The 20,251-nt window shown below is 49.3% G+C and overlaps 1 protein-coding gene across 1 annotated transcript; it reads right to left on the bottom strand.

Moving 5' to 3' along the window:
• Window positions 1–2,192: 2,192 nt before the first annotated feature.
• Window positions 2,193–19,805, bottom strand: CYS1 (cystin 1). Its single transcript, XM_075086835.1, has 3 exons — window positions 19,176–19,805; window positions 9,548–9,597; window positions 2,193–3,574 (listed from the first exon to the last, which is right to left on the bottom strand). The coding sequence occupies exons 1-3, from the start codon at window positions 19,434–19,436 to the stop codon at window positions 3,469–3,471; spliced, it is 417 nt and encodes a 138-aa protein (XP_074942936.1). The 5' UTR covers window positions 19,437–19,805; the 3' UTR covers window positions 2,193–3,468.
• Window positions 19,806–20,251: the final 446 nt, after the last annotated feature.

The following is a 20,251-nucleotide window of genomic DNA, read 5'->3' as shown; positions in this document are numbered from 1 at the left end:
TGATCTCCGTAGTGCAATTGTTCTTTTCTGTAAAAACCAATTAATTGAAGAAGTTTCTCTTGAAATTAGTTGTGGGCTCAGGTACTTCCTCAATATGATTATTTACCTGCAAATGATCTAGTGTTCTATTTTCCCTGAGCAAAGGATGGATCAAAAGTAGGGTTACACTGACACCAGGTAGTTACACCGTGCAATCGTGCCTTCCCAGCTACAAGCCCCAGTGCCACCATCCAGGTTTTGGCATGCTGCTGGGTGCATGTTTGACGCAGGTGGGGGAGCACAGTCCCTGACAATTCCTGGGCAGACTGGGGAGCTGGTTGGGTACCACCATCCCATTCTGCATGGTGTGAAAATAAGATAGATGGTTGTGAGCCTTTCTGTGCCAGCTGACTCTCTGGTCAGAGCTCAGCACAGAGCACGCATCATTTAATGGCACGGAGAAAGCCTGCAAGACCAATACATAGTTTGAGGCCCCTCCTTGCATCTCAGAACTTCTTTCTCCCACCTTTTTTCTGGTGCAATGGCTGTCCCAGCTCCATCACTCCCTTCTGGACTTTCTTGTGTTCCTGCAGCTCCTCCTTTTCTCTCAGTGATGCTGGAAAGGTTGCCTGTGAAACCCACTGCACCTTTATTCCAGGTGCAGCAACATGCTTGTCCCCTGGCTATTTGATAAGCTAATTTTGTGAAGAAGCCTAATGGTTTGCTGTGTTCAGTCAAGAGAGATTTCTGTCAGTTTAGGTTTTTGTGGTTTTTTTGTCACTCTCTGCAAACTTGTTAAACTTGGGCTTTCTTTTAGGAGAGCCTGAAATGGGTTGTAGAGCTATTACCTGGGCTAGTCACCAGATGCAGTCTTAGAGGGAGAAAGTCTGCGAGGAGAGACAAGGCACAGGCAGAGGGACCCTGGGGGAAGGCAGAGCCCTGGTCCCTGCCTGTGCCATGCTACGGGATGGAGCTGCCCGCTCTGCCTGGCGTAGGGGCACCTGCTGCGGTGCCCTGTCTGCTCACGTTGCAGCGTGGTCTGACAGCAGCGTGGCTTTCCTTCTGGTTTGCTGTGTCACTGGAGGCCACCCAAAAGGATGGCAATACGCTGGCCCTGCCCTTGTGATGGGGGAGCTGTGACTGAGGTCCTCGAAGCATCTCCCCATGTCTGCCGGAGACTCTGGGGACCTCGGTACAAGGAAGGTCCTGGCCAGGAGAATGAAATCCATATTGAAGGAAAATCTAAAACAGTGTGGTGATTAAGGCAAGACAGGGTCTGGAGTACCGTGATTGCCTCTGGTGCTGGAGTCTGCCGGTCGCCCGTGTTTTTCCTGCTCTCCACAGGCGCATTCTGCTCACCCCAGTAGGTCTTTGAGAGCTGCTGAAAACTAATACAAGCTCTGGGAGGTCTGGCTGCTGACGCTTGATACACTGCAGAGAAACTGCGGTCCCACTGCAGCTTAGTAGCATTAGTAAGTCTAAAAATGACTGTTCCTGCCAAAAAATAAAGCGCTATCATTCAAAATCAGATTTTTTTCAGGAGGGTTGGAGAGCCCTTTTGCTCTAGAGGGCCCACCTGACTTCCCCCAAGCTATGCAAGGACATCTGCTTTCTACTCTGGCTGCTTCTGGGCCACTGGGGTATCACAGAATCATAGAATGGTTTGGGTTGGAAGGGACCTTACAGATCATCTAGTTCCAACCCCCTGCCGTAGGTAGGGACACCTTCTACTAGACCAGGTTGCTCAAAGACCCATCCAACCTGGCCTTGAACACTGCCAGGGATGCGGCATCTATCACATCTCTGGGTAACCTGTTCCGGTGTCTCACCACCCTCACAGTAAACAATTTCTTCCTTTTGTCCAGCCTAAATCTACCCTCTTCCGGTTTAAAACCATTGCCCCTCGTCCTATCAAAGCACTGTGGCCGGTGTGCTGGGAGCTCTTGCCTCCAAGCTTGTGTAGCTTTGCAGGAGGTCAGCTCCCTATCTACTGCCCACCTCTGCTGCCTGCCTGGCAGCTCCTGAGCCCTCGGGCAGAGTGCGATGGCCAGCCTTGCTGAAGGCTGCTGCAGGAAAGACAACTGGAGCATGAGTATGTGTGCCAGGGGTGTAATCTAGTGTCTGCCTCACGGCGTCTCTCCCACCACCCTCCAACAATGTGTTTCGCTTAGTCTCTGCAGGTAGTCTAAGACAATTTGCCACGTAAGCTGGAGAGCCTTTTTCAAAACATTTGATGCCTTTACTGAGAGCTACATAGAGTACAGATGCGTTTATTTCTGTTTCACAGATACCAGGAATTACAAAGAAGGTAAAATGCAGCATCTTAAGACGTGTCCTGCTGTTTCCTCTTGCATTTATACAGTCTATGTGAAGATTTCATCTGATGTCTTTTATGAAGACAGAAATAAGGTATTTTTCTACTTCTGATAATAAGCAGGTACTCATAATACATTACGGTGCAGGTAAAATAAAGGCAGAAACCCTGAAATACCAGGCTTCCCTGTCAGGGAGCACTGAAAATACATATTTTTCTCTGGAGAGCCAACTTTCTATTTTATTTTGCAGTCAGCTAATGGTAGAATATAGTGTTTTCTCTTCTAGGTTACCTAAAAGAAATAAATGGGAAGGCCAGGACTGATAATTCTGAAAACTGATCACAAAGAGCTGCTCTGCAACAGAGTGCAAATCCCTCTAAAGATGGATGATCACTGTGCACAACAAGGCAGCACCAGGGACATGCCTCCTGCTTTTGCTGGAGGATCCACGCCAAGGAGCCCCAGGTACCACACTGGTGCTGGCAACCCACCCTGAAGGGATAGAAATCCTATGCTCCCTATTAGGTTCCAGGAGCCTCGTTTGCCTAAGTGGTGGGATTTGAACTCTGGGATGACACTGCCTGTGTACTGGATGGAGGGCTCAGTCCCCTTTTCATCTTACATCCCATGCTGGGGACCACGTTTGAAGAAACAGTGCCAAATTTAGACCTGGAGGCCTGCACAGTGCAAGGAGTGAATTTGGCCTGTTTTAAGTGGCAGGAATATTAATTTCATGCAACACTCCCTTAAATGAGATCTGAACTGAATGATATTGCTGCATTTTTCTTCTGCTAAGAGAAAATATTATCTTCCTTCAAAGCACCATTCCTCAAAACTTCTAGTATGACACTTCAATTGTAGTACATCTTCATTTGTAAATACCATTTAGAAATGAGCTTCTAAATATTGATTTGCAAGGTGAATTGGTCCTTCTTACAGCAGCACCGATCAGAAATTAGCAGTTGGTGAGGATCTTCACGCTCTCACTCAGAACTGGTCAGGAGGGCTTTCTCCTCCATGCTTCCCAAGCAGCCGCACTGCCCCTCACGCTTCACCTCCCTTCACCACCCACCTCTCCTGTGCCATCTCACTGTGTGAGGTGTTGTCAGCAGCCGTTTTGCTCCAGCTGGGCTTCCAGGAACGTGCTTGCAGTTCTCGTGGCAGGGGGTTGGGTTCAGCGGCAGTACTCCTGCTCGATGCTTGCCATGAGCTCCTCCTCTGAGTAATCATATGATATTGTGGACTGTCCCGCCGGCTTCTTGCCATTCCTCTCTGGGCACCTGCCGGGGAAGGGAATGAGTTATTGGTGCTATGAGAGAGAATCAAGCTCTGAAGACACAAGATGACCCTTCATTTTTTTTTTGTGAATGGAAAGATCAAGCTGCACATGCCTTACTGAGACACAGATACTGTCACGTCTAGTTCCCATAGTCCACAGGCAGATCGCTTGCTGACATTTGCTATCGCTTGGCAGCTATTTTAGTCTGTGACTTCATTGCAGTATAGCCCTTGCTGTTGTAGAAGTCACTTTCTAGCTCAAATGGAATCCGATATGCAGCATTAGTAGCAAGGCTTGCTAAAGCCTTAGGCCGCACACTCTGAACTTTCACCTAGATACGCTGACCGTATACTGAACTTTTACTTAGCTGCATGAAGGAAGGACCCAAACCCAGTGCAAACCAGACAGATAAGGTAGCCACGACCCTCAGAAAAAGCTGCATCCATTAAGATAAGAAAGGGGGTGTCCCAGCTGGAGACAGAGAAAGGATCCAATAAGGAACAAGAAGACCCCAGACCCAAATATTGCTATTGGACCAAACTGTCACATGTGGAGAGGGGAACTTAGATTGTAAGAGTATAATTGCCCAGGGGTTTCTTTGTTTGGGGTCCCTATCCCGAGGCACCCAGCTCAAGTTGTTCTTTACCAGTATACCACTCAATAAATTCATCCGGCATATGTCGTATCAGAGACTCTGCCTCAGGGAAACCTAGGGTCAAGCCTGAGGGGAGAGGAAGCAGCTGAGAGTGAGTGTGTATGACTGAGAAGCCAAAAAGCAACATCCATCAGCTCAGTGGAGCTGCCTGCTGCGAAGGGACCGTGGTCCTGGCAGTTAAAGTCTAGGTTGGTGTGTGTGTGACTCCCAGAATGGTGTGTAAATGCTCAGCCAGTGGCTTCTCCTTTAGCATTATGATGCTCCAGATCAAACTCACAGATCCTTTTGGTGAGTTCGGTTCGAGGCCCAGCTGAAGGACTGTATAACCTCTATGCTAGTTACTAGTTTTCAGGTTTTATGCAGAAAGTGGTTTTTTTTTTGTTTCTATCTGTAAGGCATTTGAGTTTCAACCAAAATATGAACGCTTTTATGGCTTTCATTTATCTTCATATCAGCACAACTCTCTCGCAAGTGGGAACTGATGTATGATTCAAAGGGAACTGGTATGGTTATTTTATTGGTATTATCAGTGGTGGTTTATGTTGGGTACAAGGGAAATCTGCCCCTACCTGCATGAGGGAGAACAGTGAAATGTCTTCTGCAAGCTTTGATCACTGTAGCTCAAGCTAGCAAATAAGTCTACTTGATCTTGCCCTCCAGGACTCAAGAACAGAGACAGCAGCTGACAAGCGAGCCCTCCTCCTTGACCTTGTAGAGAACCAGGAGATGAGTAAGCCAGGCCATGAGGCTAATCTCTGGAAGTTGGGGCACGTGGCTCCATGAAAGGGAGGTCATGGTGAGGTACAGAGCTAAGTGGAGACTTGAGTTGGTACATACAAACTGTAAAGTGCTCTGCAATGCCATGTCAACTGAGATTGGTGGGCTTACTTTGTGGCCATCCACTGGTGAAGAAGAAACAAACAAGAAAGAAATGGTTTTGTGTGGCAGCTGGTTGGTTGCCAAAGCAAAGAGATTTTCATATCCAAATGGCTCCAAATCTGTCCCAGACTGATTATGTAGCATCTATTGACTTACCATTTCCCTGAGAATGAGATCTATCTCCCTTGGTCTTGTAGCTGGCATGAATTTGGTCATTAGCATCCTTCAGTGAAAAAAACTGAGGACCTATTTATTAGATGAAATCACAGGAGCTGCCCCAATGCAGGTAAGTAAATGTAGACTCAGAATTGTAGAAAAGGGCCCTGAAATGCTTTTCTAAGGAAACTCTGTCATAGGGGAAGTGCTTTCATGAGCCCTTAGCTGTCTTTGGCAGATGAGAACTGCTCTCCTTGGGTGAGGGAGCATCCACAACACTCCTGAAACAGGCAGCAGCCAGTCTCCTGCTGCTGCCTCTGTGGAGCAAACGGCACCAATGCAACCCTTCCTCTGTTCATATCTGTCCAGATCAGAAAGTCTTCTGCCTAGTCCAGCTGCTCTGACCTAAATTCATTAACACTGTGTCCCCTGCATGTCAGAAATAGTTCGATGTTTTCCCTGGAGCCGCCTGATGACCAGCTGGTGTGGCAGCTGGGTCATGTGGGTGTCCTACACTTATTTACGCTGCCCCATGTCCTTGTTGGCAAGTTCTGATGGCAGCAAGTAGGATTTAGCAAGGAGACTCTTCTGCTTATTCCTTTTATTCATTTTTCTTCTGGTAGACTGCAAGCAATTTCGTTTCCACCACAGTAAATGAGAGCTAGGAAGAAAGCTAAAAGCCCAAGAGCTTGAATCATACACCAGCAGCTACAAAGCAAGAAATGGGAAAAGGAAATGCAGAAATATGACTTAAATACACGATTTATTGATTTAAATGCCGCACTGTGACAACCCTTAAACTAATTTATATGGCCTGATGAATTAGAGGCAGACCTCTTAGCAATTGCTTGCAGGCCCACAGAGGAGTCATTGTTTCTCTTAGAGGTTACATAATTTCCCACTGTTAATTCTCGATTCTTTGGCTTGCATGGTGACCTCCGAGCATGGGAGAAAATCTCCAGGTAAAATTGGAACTCACTGAAACATAGGTGTGCTTTTAAAAAGGCAAAAGCAAACCCCACCTACCATGCACATCCCAGAATTGAAAGGAACAGAGTGTGCTGTGTTTATTTCAAGAGCAAAGGAAAAGCAATTTGCTGCTTTCTCTCTATTACTGTGGCAAAGTTCTGCATCATTTAATATGGAAAAAATGGAAATAAATTTAAAAGGGAGAAGGTCTATTTGGATAAAAGGAGAAACTTCTGCACCCCGAGGACAGCAAGCAGAGGAACAGGCTGTGGTTGCACAGGCTCCATCCCTGGAGGCTTTCAAGACCTGATGGGACAAAGCCTGGAGCGTTCTACTTCGACATCACAGCTGATCCAGATTGCAGCAGGAGATTGGACTAGAGATGTCCTGAGGCCCTCCCAGCCTGAACCTTGATCTCAAAGGCACGTTGGGGCAGCTGTTTCTGCTGGTCCTGGAGTTATGCGAGAGGCTGTGGCAGGGAGATCCCAAGCGCAGGACATGGGTCAGACAGGAGCTGGTGGACCACAAGCCTGGTCCTGCGCTCCTCCAGCTGCTCAAGCAGGAGAGGTGGCCCCTTGTTGCTCTCATCAATTTGCAGCCAGGGCTGCAGCTCAGGGCTTGCAATCACATTGAATCCAGCTGAGGGCTGTTACGCTTTCTGATTCAGAAAATAACAGATCAGTACATTGAAGGGAAAATTTTTCAAACCCCAGATATTTTGAGGGAGAGAAAAACCTGGAAAGGAGCAATGCTGAGAGGGAAAGAGCTAGCTGAAAAGTTTATGAGAGGGGAATTTGCAGCATGGTAGAACAGCAAAGAAAAAAAAAGACCAGTGCAACTCCATCAAGAGTACTGTGCACACCTCTGGGTATCTCATTACTCAAAAGTTATTAACAGCTTGGAGGGAGTTTAGAAAGCAGCAATAAAAGCGATTTAAGGGGATAGACTGAAGCAATTTAGGAAAGAGGAAGGCAAGAAACGTGCTCCATTTCAGCTAAAGGCCTCTCTGTCTTCAAGGATTATTAAAAGAGAGAGGCTTTTTTTTGTTTGTTTTTAATGGAAAGACAATGAACTATGCAATAAGAAGGAAATGCAAAGGGCAAAATTAGACCAAAAGTGAGCAAAAACCACCTTTGAGCAAGGCACTGGCGGTGATGTGCCAACCTCCTCAGCAGTGGAGATGGCTGGCAGTGCCGCGTCCCTGGTGTCAGGCAGCTGCCTGGCGTGGGAAGAGCTTCCTGCGGGCTCTGGTGACCATATCACTGATGGGCAGCTAGGGTGACAAGCTCCTAGGTAGAAATGTGAATTAAGTGGCTGAAAATTTTGTTGGAGTGACTCTAGGCCACTGTTTTTTTATCATTTTGCTGAGGGCAGGGAAGTCCAGGGTTAATCATTAAAATGCCTTCTCCAAGGCCTTGCAGGTGGAAAATAGGTCAAAACAATGCCCCAGTAACTCTGCCAGTGACACGAGCCTTGGCAGCAATTATGTGATCATTACAGCGTTCCCGGGCTGTGTCATCCCACCCATGCACTACCAGATGCTAGAGAGCGGTTCACAAAAGAATTGCAGGGGGAGAGAGGTAGCACAGCATGATCAGGAGTACATCCAGCTGTGTTCCCATGAGCACCAAAGGTATTTATTAGGGCTGGGTTTAGATGCTTGTGGGGTGTCACACAGGCATATTTGCAGTACAGGAGGTGCACACCTACAGCATCTATCTCGCATGACTGCTCTCTTGGCAGACAGTATTAAGTCTCCATACCTACGTTTTTTTCTCCATGCTTGACATTTGTTTCTTCTTTAATTGGCTTTATATGAATTCAGCAACTTCAGTCAGCAACTCTATCAAGACAAGGCTGATTTTTGCTGCTTATAATGTGAGTGCTTACATAGAATAGTTCTAGCTGCAGAAGCAGTATCCATAAAGATTAACTTAGCTGACTTTACCCTAACAACACTATGGCATAGTTAAACGGGATCTCTCTGCCTCAGAACAAAAACCCCAAAGTGAATTATATTCTGCTTTGTTAACGGCTAATGAAGGCCTGCTGAGTGTTGCCAAATTTAAGTGAAACTAGAGGAAAGGTAATGCCGGCAGGGGGAGATCACGACCACCCACTCAAAGACCATCCACTCAAGAAACCTGCTGACCCAAAAGGTTAAGGAAGTAGAGGTCTCAAAAATCATAGTGGGCATGCATAGTCATTTACATGGGAGGTGAAGAATTTTAACCAATCATTTAACAATGAACAAATTAGATTATTAAATATGTTAATATCTTGTGTATAAATAACTGTTAGCTTACACCAAGGGTGTGCTGGTTTGTACCTTGTACCCGCACCTACACATTTACATAAGAAAGGAAAATACCTCAACTCTGTGTGTAAACTGGGTGACACAAACCAGGTAGCGGACCCAAGTTTTGGGACAACAGAAGTGTGAATGATGAGACACCGACGCTCATTAAATGCTGTTTCTGGGGCTTGATTTGGTTTCTTTAAAATGCAGTTTTGGTGGGTGTTGGACCATTTCCAAAAAAAATGTTTGCATGCACTTCTTGCCAGCAGAAATTGCAGCCCTGCTTATCACGGGCGGTACAGGCGCTTCACACGTGAGCTGCGCAATGGGGCTCTGCAGTAGGTATAAAGCAAATGTTATTCAAATGAAAAGAAGCCCCTGCTTTGTCGTCCCAAATCAAGAACCAGTTTCTGCTGTCTCAAGCCTTCCCTTTGCGTGTCAAAGAGAGAGGGAGAAGGAAAGCCCTGGCAGGGGATGAGGGGCCAGTGAGAGCCTGGGGCTGGGGAGCTCGGTGGGGGACTGCAACAGGGCTGCATGTGCACTCCCCAGGGAGGCTGCTCTGTTGCCACCATAGCCCAAAGCCCATCGAGGATGCTGAAGGGCCCAGGAGAGCCCACAGTCCTTGCGAGTGCCCATACAAGCCTCATTGTTGGGAGAGCGGGGACAGGTGTGTTTTCTGAGCACTCCCAAAACCAGCAGCCTCTTCACAAGCTCCTTCAAGGTGCCTCTACAACATGTGGACATCCTGCTAAATTCTGCATTGCTCATGACCAGGAATAAATCTCTATATTGTACTTGAGATGGAGTCGGGATCTCTTCAGGCAGCACAGCTCCAGGATTTCTTTTAATTGGCAAACAGGTGGAGGACAGAATATTTAGGGCTATGAACTATTTGACACCATTCCCACCTCTCTTTTGCACAGCAGAGGCATGCAGAAATAGCTTTCCCCTTTATGCTTCCTTTGTTCCAGCCACTTTTCCCCTGTGAAGATATAATGAAAGCACAGGGTACTCACTGATGGTCGGCGTTGTTCTCTGGGCCTGGTAGCCTTCTGGGTGACAAAGCCTGGGAAAGAAGAAAAGCCACTTATTTCAGTTACAACACTTTAAATGCATGGGAGGTGATTCTTCTCTACTTCACTCTGGGGAGACCCCACCTGGAGTACTGCCTCCAGCTCTGAAGAAAGAGATGGACCTTTTAGAGTGGTGGAACCATGGAAATAACCAGAGGGATGGAACACCTCCTATAGGGAAATGTTGAGAGAGTTGGCGTTGTTCAGCCTGGAGAAAAGAAGGCTTCAGGGAGACCTTATTGCAGCCTTTCGGTATATAAAGGGGGCTTATAAGAAAAATGGAGAGAGACTTTTTACCAGACCTGTAGTGACAGGACAAGGGGCAACCATTTTAGACTGAAAGAGAGGAGGCTTACATCGGACATAAAGAAGATTTTTACAATGAAGGTGGTGAGGCACTGGAACAGGTTGCCCAGAGAGGTTGTGGATGCCCCATCCCTGGAAGTGTTCAAGGTCAGGACAGACAGAGCTTTGAGCAACCTGGTCTAGTGGAAGGTGTGCCTACCCATGGCAGATGATCTTCAAAAGTCCCTTCCAACGCAAACTATCTTTTATTTCTGTGAAACCTAGCTCTGCCTGTAGCAGGCTATGTCTGTCCTGGTTTAAATCCCCCTCTCTCTGTGGAGACAATACAGGTACAAGAGAGCCCCTCTGACTAACCATCCTTCTGCTAGCTCTGTTTCAGCATTCAGGGCTGGGTGGCTGCAGGCTATGGAACCGAAATCACCAAACGTTAACTCATTAAACCTCCCAGTTTTCCCATGAATACACACTGCCCTGCTGGCTGACAAGTAGAAAGTATGAAAATACCTGCTAAGGAAGGATGTTATGGCAAAACAGACCTAATTCTTTTCACCTGACAAAGCCATTTCCCTGTAATGATCCACCTGGAGTAAAACATCCACCTTCCCTACGCTGGAAGCCCACAGGTCTCCAGTGGGACACAAGGCGGGCAATCAAAGCCAAATGTAATAGCATTTAAAATGGGAAGATGATGAGACCCTGTGTCTCTCTGAGCCCCCAGTTGGACCAGTAATAAAATGAACCCCCGGCTGCCAGATGCTACTGAGAAGAATATAACTTTCATCTTTTTCCACTTCTTCACTGTACACTTACGGGGAAAGGGAGGGGGACAGGGACAAGGGCTGTGGTTTTGCACAGAAATAGACCCATTTTGGCTTGCCGTTATTTTTTCTGAGCTGCAGCCCTGAAGCTGGTAGGCTGCCTTCGTACAAGTTAGCCTGAGTTTCATGATGATGCTAAAAGACATTAAACGGGTAGCACACAGAACCAAAGCGAGGACTTGGCTTCCAGAAAATAGAAATGAACAGTTGTTCCATCAGCATGGAAAAGAGGAAAAAAAGGAAGCAAAGGAACCACGAGAGGTGTGGAAAAGCTTGCAGTTCAGAGCCATTGCCTATACACCTGCTGTGTGGTATTTCTGCAGGGCTGGGTGGGATCAAGCGATTCCTCAGTAAGATCATGTATCTGCTTTTGAAATAGCTCAAACCTGTGCTGTCTTGTGGTTCAGCCATGCACAGGACCGGTACTGCTAAATGTGGGAGCTATAGAGGAGAGCTACCCCTCCATAGGCAGCGCCAGTACAGGCATGATGGCTTTAGGTGCAGTTTTGTGCTCATTTAAATCAGTTGGTATTGGCCAGGCTTATATGTGCCATCCACTGGATAGAAACATCCACCTGGAGATGTTGTCACTACAGTCCTTCCTTAACTGCTTCACATGCAGATGGACAGGAGTTGAGGTTTAAACACAGCAGTCTCACATTCTGCTAGGCAGATAGGTGCTTGTCAGCAAACTGTTCAGCTCTTTTCTGCTTGTTGGGTGGGCTTTGTGCTGCCATGGTCACCTTTGGATCCCATGCTTAAGCGGGTGAGGTGGGGCTGCAGCAAAGACACCTCTCTCATGGCACTGGGTCAATGCCTGTTCCAGGTGACTCCTAAGCAGCTTCCATTTCTGGAGCTGGGAAAGGTGTCTGCTGTCCACAGTCTTTCATGTCCTAGCTGCTTGCTTAAAATTACAAACTAAATCTCTATGAAGGACTTGTAACATCTTTTGATACCTGTCAAAAGGCACTCTACTTTCTTTCAGTAGAGCCCCTGTTCTTTGGCAACATCTTATTTTCTCTGGAAGCGCATGAACTGTTCTAGAAACAGGTCCTGGGTCCAGGTGGAGATGAGGCTATGTGAGAAAGCTGATGGTGAGGGAAGAGAGTTCCCTCCTGGTTATTTAGCATCATTTCTTGGCAATTTCCCACAAGAGATGAGAGTAAGCAGCAGTGCCAGGAGGATGTCATGCTAAGCTCAGACAGCTGACACCTCCTGGGAGTGCACCCCACAATGCATGCCCTCACCATCACCATCACCCACCAGGCTACTGCTGCCACCCCAGTTTCCTTCCACCACGTGAAGAACACCACTCATCCTCAGCACCAAGGGGAATACAGTTCTCCAGGAGCGCTTTGATGCTGCTCTTCTCACGGCAAGAACCCAGCTTCCAACACTTCTGGGCATAGGATGGGTTTGGATCAGTTTAGGGATGGGTTTGAATTGTACAGTAGGTTGTCTTTTTTTCTCCCCTTGTGGCTGACTCCTCCATATTACGAGCTGTACGTGTTGTGTGGGTGGAAGACAGAATTAATTAGTCATCAGAACGGAGCAGCTCTGGTTAGCAAAATCTGCTTCTCTGTGCAAAATCAGCTCCCACCTTCTCCAAGGGATCTGTCAGCAACAACGCTTATTTCACAAGAGAATTCGGCATTGGCACAGGTAGATGCCTACCGACATTTAATCCAATGTATCAGGAAAAACTGGGGGGGGGAGCGAAAACAAAAGGCAACTCCAGCTTCTGCCTTTCCTCTGTGCTCTGACAGCTCCGCTCCTAATTCATCCGGGCACATGGCTCCGTGATGTCCGAGTGACACCATGTGCTGGGCAGGATGCGGAGCAGGGGCAGTCGCACGCAGTGAGACATAATAAAAACAGACCCCACCCAGCCCGCTCGGGGATTGCTGTAATGTTTATGTTGCAACTTAAGCAGATAATTAGTATTAGCCATTTAAGTGAGCTAAGATGATGCGCACGTCAGGACACTTTAATATTATGGGTTCCTATCCTACAGCTAAATAAGTAATTGCTGGCCTGGTTGGCCTATGCCCTGTTAACAGATAAATGAAGTCAGCTTCTCCTTTCTGCAGCTTGCAGTCATCTTTTTATTACTCATCCAGACCACAGCATGTCTCCTTCTTTTCCACTCTGTTCCCAGTGTAGGCATCTCATGCTGGGGTCTGTTGTGCTACAAAGCCCCTCATCGCCACTTCCACCAACTTTAAAGGCTTTAATATTAAGCTCACCCAGCATGTACTTGGGTTTAATTTAACGTAACGAGATGTGAGGTGGGGTGGTTTGGCAGCCGTTGCACGCACAGTTCAGCTGTTCTTTACATAAGGGCAGCGGCTCCTGGGAGGAAGGCAGAGCAGAGGGCTGGAAGCAGGAGCTATTTCTCTTTACAGTGTGCATGAACCAGCACTCCCAGGGTGCAGCTTCCAGCTCCCCCCAACCTAGTGTGAGCTGTGGCTGGTGTTCCTTATCTGTCCTGCAGCTCTTACCCCCACAGTGCCCTCCCTTCTCCCTCTGGCAGCCCTAGCAGCTGCAGGTGAGCTGGATGAGAACACCCTCCCCTGGGAACTGCAGGGGGATCTAGAGCCATGCACACTGGGGGGGCTCTGAACAGTCCCTGAGCTGCACTGAAACGAGTCAGCTATAGTCTCAACTATAGTCTCAACCTTATTGTCTCCAAAACCAGGTAGCAAAATTCAAGCTGCCTCCTGGGGATGGTTTCCTGTACTGACTCATGAACCATGTCCAAGCATTACTTGGGAGACTGCAAGTTGGCCCAGGCTAAAACCCTGCCAGTGACCATCCTAGCAGCTTAGCAGGGCAGACCATCATGGTCTGATGCCAGGCAGCTGCTATGGTATAGTGTACCAGTACAGATACAGCCCTAAGAGATAGTAGAGTTTTGACGCTGTCTCCCATAGCATCTTCACAGACAAGCTAAGAAAGTGTGGGTTGGATTGGAGGACAGTGAGGTGGATTGAGAACTGGCTCAACAACAGAACTCAGAGGGTCATGATCAACGGAGCAGAGTCTGGATGGAAGCCTGTAACTAGTGTTGCTCCCCAGGGGTCTGTGCCAGGTCCAGTCCTGTTCAACATATCCATCAATGACCTGGATGAAGGGATAGAGTGTAACCTCAGCCAGTTTGCTGATGATGCCAAGCTGGGAGGAGCAGCTGATATGCCACAAGGCTGTGCTGCCATCCAGCGAGACCTGGACAGGCTGGAGAGCTGGGCCAGGGGGAACCTGATGAAATTCAACAAGAGCAAGTGGAAGGTCCTGCACCTGGGGAGGAACAACCCCATGCACCAGTACAGGCTGGGGGCTGAACTAGTGGAAAGCGGCTCTGTTGAGAAGGACCTGGGAGTGCTGGTGGGCAGCAAGGTGACCCTGAGCCAGCAATGTGCCCTTGTGGCCAAGAAGGCCAACAATATCCTGGGGTGCATTAAAAGGAGTGTGGCCAGCAGGTCAAGGGAGGTTATCCTCCCCCTCTACTCCGCCCTAGTGACACTACATCTGGAGTGCTGTGTCCAGTTCTGGGCTCCCCAGTTTAAGAAGGACAGGGAACTGCTTGAGCGAGTCCAGCAGAGAGCTAACAGGATGATCAGGGGACTGGAGCATCTCCCTTATGAGGAAAGGCTGAGAGACCTGGGTCTATTTAGCCTGGAGAAGAGAAGACTGAGGGGGATCTTATCAATGCTTATAAATATCTGAAGGGTGGGTGTCAAGAGGATGGGGCCAGACTCTTTTCAGTGGTGCCCAAAGACAGGACAAGGGGCAATGGGCACAAGTTGGAACACACCTCAAGGTTGGAAGTTCCAAGTCAATATGAGAAAAATCTTCTTTCCTGTGAGGGTGACAGAGCAGTGGAACAGGCTGCCCAGAGATGTTGTGGAGTCTCCTTCCTTGGAGACATTCAAAACCCACCTGGACATAGTCCTGTGTCCCCTGCTCTAGGTGTGCCTGCTCAAGCAGGGGGGGACGAGAAGATCTTGAGAGGTCCCTTCCAACCCCTACATTCTGTGATTCTGTGATATAGACCCTGAGTGATCTCATCATGTACAAATGAGCCTAGAGAGTGACTGAGTTGCTTAAAACAGTTACATGGAAGCAGCATGATCCCCTGCCAGTGCTGCTCTGCTGGGCTGTGGTTTCATAGCACAGCTTTTCTGCAGGATGTAAGGCAGTGCTTCCTTCCCTGCATCTGCTGTTCCCAAATCCCTCCTCACATACACCTGTGAATTGGACCAGGGGATGAGTGAGCTGAAATGAAAATCCGCCCCCCTTGGAGGGGAGGGTGGTGATGTCAGCCAGAGTGTGTCGCAGATGCAGTTTGCAGCACAGCTGCAGATGGCTGAGCTGGTACAGCAGAAGGGCAGCACCCTCCAGCGATGCCAGCAAATGATGGGTGGCTAAGCCAGTCATCGCTGCTGAAATCAGCCTCTCATGAACCCACAGCCAGAGTTATCACTGGCAAAAAATCTAGCTTACCTAACGTGTCAGTAGGTACCAAATGGGACGCATAGCCCCAGCTGCATCCCAGGCAAAGCACACCCAGCCTTGCTCCGGTCTGCAGCAACATCCTCTGGCCAGTGAAGGAATTAGGAACAGGCAGTGGATAGGAAGTGGGCAGGGATGCGGGGAGTTCCCACGCTTCTCCTCTCCTGCCAACTAAAACACCAACTCCCGGCTATTCTGCGCATGCCCTGTGCTTAGTTTGTAGATCAGGAATGGTTTCAGGGCAAAAGTGATCCATGCTCTGCCAAGTGATGTTGGGGAAATTAAAACCCTCATCAGCAGTTTTCTGAGTCCAGCTGCAACACAGCTGTGCTGTGAGGGTGACACTGGCTGAGGGAACAGCATAGCTCACTGCTTCCTGGCTTTGGTGGTGTTTCAGGTGCTTTTAAAAGGCGAGGAAGGTAAAGCGGAAGAGAGGGACACCTTTTGCTCAGCAACTGCCAGATCCACATCTGGAAATTAACAGCAGAATCTGAAATAATCTGGCTTTGGACTTTTCACGTAGCTGCTTCCCTTAGCTGTTTGGAGTTCAAGGGGTCCCAGATGTTCAGCTGGAAAAGACCGTTTCTGAAGTCACCCTGGCCAGTGGAGCACAGCTCCCTGGACAACTGTAGGAGAATATCTTGACTTGAGGGCATTTTTGACCATTAATACAACCAGGAAGAAGATGCTGAAATAAATTGCTAAGAGCACTGAATTAGAAAGATCAAATTTCTGTTGGGAGAAGCATATTTTAACAAGAGTAGAAAAATAAACCTATCTGAATTCCTGTAAGAAACTAATGGGCTATGACATTAAATGTCCCCACAAGACTCCTGCATGTTTGCAGCACGGACCAATCAACCATGAGATGAGGCTGCGCCACACCAATCTGCAGAAACAACGTTTACCTGGCTGAAAAAAAAACCACAAAACCAACAGGCAAATCTTTGAACACTTGGGCTTTTCGAAAATATATGATAGTCCCTCTAGAAGACGGTTAATACACCCTCTACCTGTGTTATTCCTGCACTGCGGCTGGGGTGACCGGCTTACTGTAATCACACCCCATCTCCAGTCAGGAGAAGTGATGACTCCATGGAAAAAGCTGTTAAAAGCAAGACCCTAACATGTCTGTGTGATTTTTCCATTTCAGGAAACCAATGAGGAAATGCCTGAGGCTGTGGCCTCCCCCCTGGTTTTCACCAAGAGCTGCCACCCTGCTCTGTTTCTGTGTTGAGCAAAGAAAGGAGAAAAAAGTATGCACAATGAAACAGGATGGAGGGCAAATGTGAAAATGGACATTTGATGCTGACAAGGAGGTGTTGGGCTCTGCTCCAAGCTGGGTTCATGTTCCCCATCAGGGTTTGGTTCCCAGCCCATAGTTTTTCTCTTCTCGCTCCCAAGCACTGTCTGAATGCAATAGAGGTGGCTCAAGCCTTTACAGGATGCAGCCGCATCCCTCTCCACCAGCCCTTGCCACCTGGCCTGACAGCCCATCGGTGCTGCCAGCTTGCTGCTGGCTGACAAAGTGCATCGGGGTTCAGCTGGGAAAGCACAACATCGATGCACATCACACGCCAGAGAAATCCAACCGCAACACCAGGGGGATGAGTCCTGCCTTCATGCAACCACTCTCTTCTGGCCGGTGGCAAACCTCTCCTCTCCTCCCACCAGCCGGAATCTGCTCCTCCACAGGCTATTTCTCATCAGACTTTTCTACTGTAACATCTCTTCATTGCCTTTCTTCCTCCTCCCTCATCTTTCCCCCATTAGCTCTGCTCAGTCAACACGTCCTTTCTTCTCTGAAATTTCTTTGCTCATCCCTCAGCTTGCACAGCTGAACAGGGCAATGCAAGAAAATTTCTACTACGAGACAGAAATTATGAACAACTGGCTGAGAAACTGGCAAGACCAAGAGAAATCGCCCTCAAAATTTCTAGCAAGGAACTAGTGACGCAATGAAGCTGGTATCCTTTTCCAGAAACCTCCTCCACCGGCCTCATGGGAGGGGTGGAACTGCAGTTTGCACAATGGCCTAAAAGACTAAATTGCATCCAGTAAACAAGCAAAACTTAGTGCTGCTTGTTTCCTCCTTCCTTCTCCCAGGATAGTGACTTTTTAGGCCTCAAGGAGTCAGAACAGTAAGCCCATGACAGCTGTCTCAGCAGGACCACGTTCAGGTAAAGAAAACACTAGCAAGAAGAGCCTCAAGTTCACCCTGAAAGTATCTAAGACTTTTTTGTCTTTGCAAACCACTGGTAATTCTTTGCTGTCTTTCAAACAACCTGTCTGGGTGCAGCAAGAGATGTGGACATCCTTCCCAAACAAGAGGCAGCAGCAGCAGCCGGACGAGTAGACACCCAAGACGCTCAGCATCACCATCACCTCCCAGGCGGCATAGCTGCATGCTCCAACCGCTTGGCCACCCTGAGCGACCAAGGCCCCACGTGCCTGCTTCAGCCTGAGTTTTGAGGGCCCTCACAGACATCTCTGAGCTGCAAGCCTTGATGGTGTTCCCAGCCTGGGTTTGTACTGGGTGTGACAATGACCCAGGGCAGCTGAGGCAATGCTATGGGTTCCTCACCATCATTGTTGCCAGAGGAGGAGGTCTGCAGCAGGGAGCTGGGCACAGTGAGACCCCCCATGCAACCCCAGGCACCACATCTTAAATTCTTCATCCTTTCTGGTTTGCCCCTTGTCATTAATTCACTAGTATCTCTGCCACGGTATACTGTCTCTGGATTTTTGCAAAGAAAGATGGGGGCAGTACTGTTGCCTTTCTGATATGTAATTACCCAGACTACACATCACTTCAGAATAGAGCTAAAATACCACTTTATGCACAGGAAAATTCACGACCAATATAATAATTATTTTTAAAGATCCAGCCATGATACTAACATGTGGAGACAGAGGAAAAATGGACAACAGTAGCCTCTGTTCCCATAAGTAAAGATAAACGGGGGGAAGCCAGGAGGACCCCTCATAAATAAGAGTCACTCAGGGGAGAAAGTGGTGCTGGACTGAGCTCCCGTTCATACCGCAGGAGGGTTTGGAGTTAAAAGGGCAAGGAAAAAAGGAAAAAGGGTTTTCATACTGAACCCTGCCAAGTTTCCTAACAGAAGAATTATTTTGTATCAAAGTTATCCTTACCCCACGGACATGCAGTTGGCAACAGAAACAATACACTTCTAAAAGAGCAAAACTGAGGCATGCAAGGCAGAAAGTCCCCGGTCCCAAATATTAATTTCTATTTTTAAATATATTACTTTAGTCTGATGACTTTTGTGCATCTGCGTGGAACAGCGTTTATCTAACAAACAGCAGGCAATTTCCAAAGCTGAGCTAAGATGGAAGAATACGGTGTTTTTTTGGCCTCATCACCAGAAGATAGAGATGCTGCTGTTATTTTTGGATAGGAAAAAAAAAAATCTCAGCTCCCGCAGAGAAAAATCCACTGTTTGTTAAACACAAAGAGACGGAAATGCTTCTTTAGGAAGAGCCAGGCTGCAATTGCAGCGGATCAGCAAACTCTAAGCTGCAGCTTTACGTTCACATTTTAAAACTTCTGTATACAAGCCCGACCCAGAGAAAAGCGCGAGCCGTACTTTATAAAGCCCAGCTATTTCCATAGGGCTGGAAAGGAAACTTTCAGTAGCGCAGAGGAAGGGGAGAAGGGGATGGCCCTTCTCGGGACGGCATTTCTCTTTCACCAGAGAGAGCAAACGCAAAGAGCAGCAAACGTGATCGAGCATGGTTTGCAGCAAAGCCAAAAAGAACGTAATGCCGCTTATTTCGAGGCAGCCCCGGCTGCGGCAGGTAGCGTCGCTGGGGCAGGGCCCCGCCGCCCAGCGAGGACCCCCGGGGGGTGGGGGCTCCCGGGGGCGCCGCCGGTGGGGTCCGCCCGGTCGCGGGGTCCCGGCCGGGGCACTTACCGCCTGCTCGGGCGGGGGCCCCCCCCCGCCGCCGCCGCCTCCCGCCGCCGCCTGCCCGCAGCGCCCGGCGCCCCGGGCCGGGGAGATGCCGCCGGCGGCCGGGGCTCGGCGGCCGGGGCCGGGCAGCGCCGCCGCCTCCTCGCACTCGGCCAGCACCCTCTCCAGCAGCTCCCGGTCCTCCGCCGCTGCTCTGCCCGCGGGCACCGCCGCCGCCGCCGCCGCCGCCGCCGCGCCCCGCCGCCGGCTGCTGCCGCTGCCCATGGCCGCCGGCCCCGGGGCCAAGGGGCTGTGCCGGCGGGGGGGCGGCGGGAAGCGCGGCCGGGCCCCGCCGCCTCTCCCGGCCGCGGCGGGCGCGGCTCTGGGCCGCTCCCCGGAGCCGGGGTCTCCCAACCCCCTTTACTTTTGTGTGCGTGTGCGAGAATCGCACCCAGAAGCGCCCCAAAGGCCGAGGGACGGAGCGGGTGATGCAGGCGCGGGATGCGCCGACGTTTCTAACCGCGGTTTTTGAGCTCCGAGCGCGGGCAGGCTGCCTCGCTCCGCTTATCCTTCCAAAACCTTCAAAGCAGCCCGTTACATCAAAAACTTTCAAAACCAGCCCGTTATCTCAGGCCTCCCGATCCTCCCGTTCCTTACACACATCTCCCGGCGCCGGGGGAGGAACCGTGTCATCTTCAGGAGGCGTGCAGCGGGAGCGGCAACCCCGGGCTAAATCGAAGCACCCCTCGCTCAGACGGGTCTTGCAGACCTTTGGAAAATAACGCAGCCCCGAGGATGTCGTTTGGGGCAGGTTTTGGGCAGTGAGCGACGTTCTACCAGTGTTTCTGGGGCAGGGAAATTTTCCACCCTGGGATTAACCAGCGAAAGGAGTGGAGTTTCGGGGAAGCCGCAAAGGAGGGGACAGCTGGGCACCTCCGCGGCACACCTCCACGGCCAGGGTCGCTCCCTGCTTCCCAGCAGCCTGCTGAGCCTGTGGAGCAGATCCCCCAAACAGCCTCAACTGCTTCTTTTTCTTTGCTTCTGACAATAAAGTATTAGAGCAATCGTTGGACACTCTGGGAGGTATCACTCAAATTTAA

The sequence above is a fragment of the Phalacrocorax aristotelis genome, chromosome 3 (assembly GCF_949628215.1).
Source record: "Phalacrocorax aristotelis chromosome 3, bGulAri2.1, whole genome shotgun sequence".
Classification (NCBI taxonomy): Eukaryota; Metazoa; Chordata; class Aves; order Suliformes; family Phalacrocoracidae; genus Phalacrocorax; species Phalacrocorax aristotelis.
Note: the sequence above shows the minus strand (reverse complement) of the source record. Positions and strands in the feature narration are given on the sequence as shown.

Coding starts and splice junctions, on each gene's coding strand:
- CYS1 (XM_075086835.1), bottom strand. CDS start 19,436: ATGGGCAGCGGCAGCAGCCGGCGGCGGGGCGCGGCGGCGGCGGCGGCG. Junction 9,598..19,175: donor GGCCCCCGCCCGAGCAGGCG/GTAAGTGCCCCG, acceptor CTTCTTTCCCAG/GCTTTGTCACCCAGAAGGCT. Junction 3,575..9,547: donor GAGAACAACGCCGACCATCA/GTGAGTACCCTG, acceptor CTTCCCCGGCAG/GTGCCCAGAGAGGAATGGCA.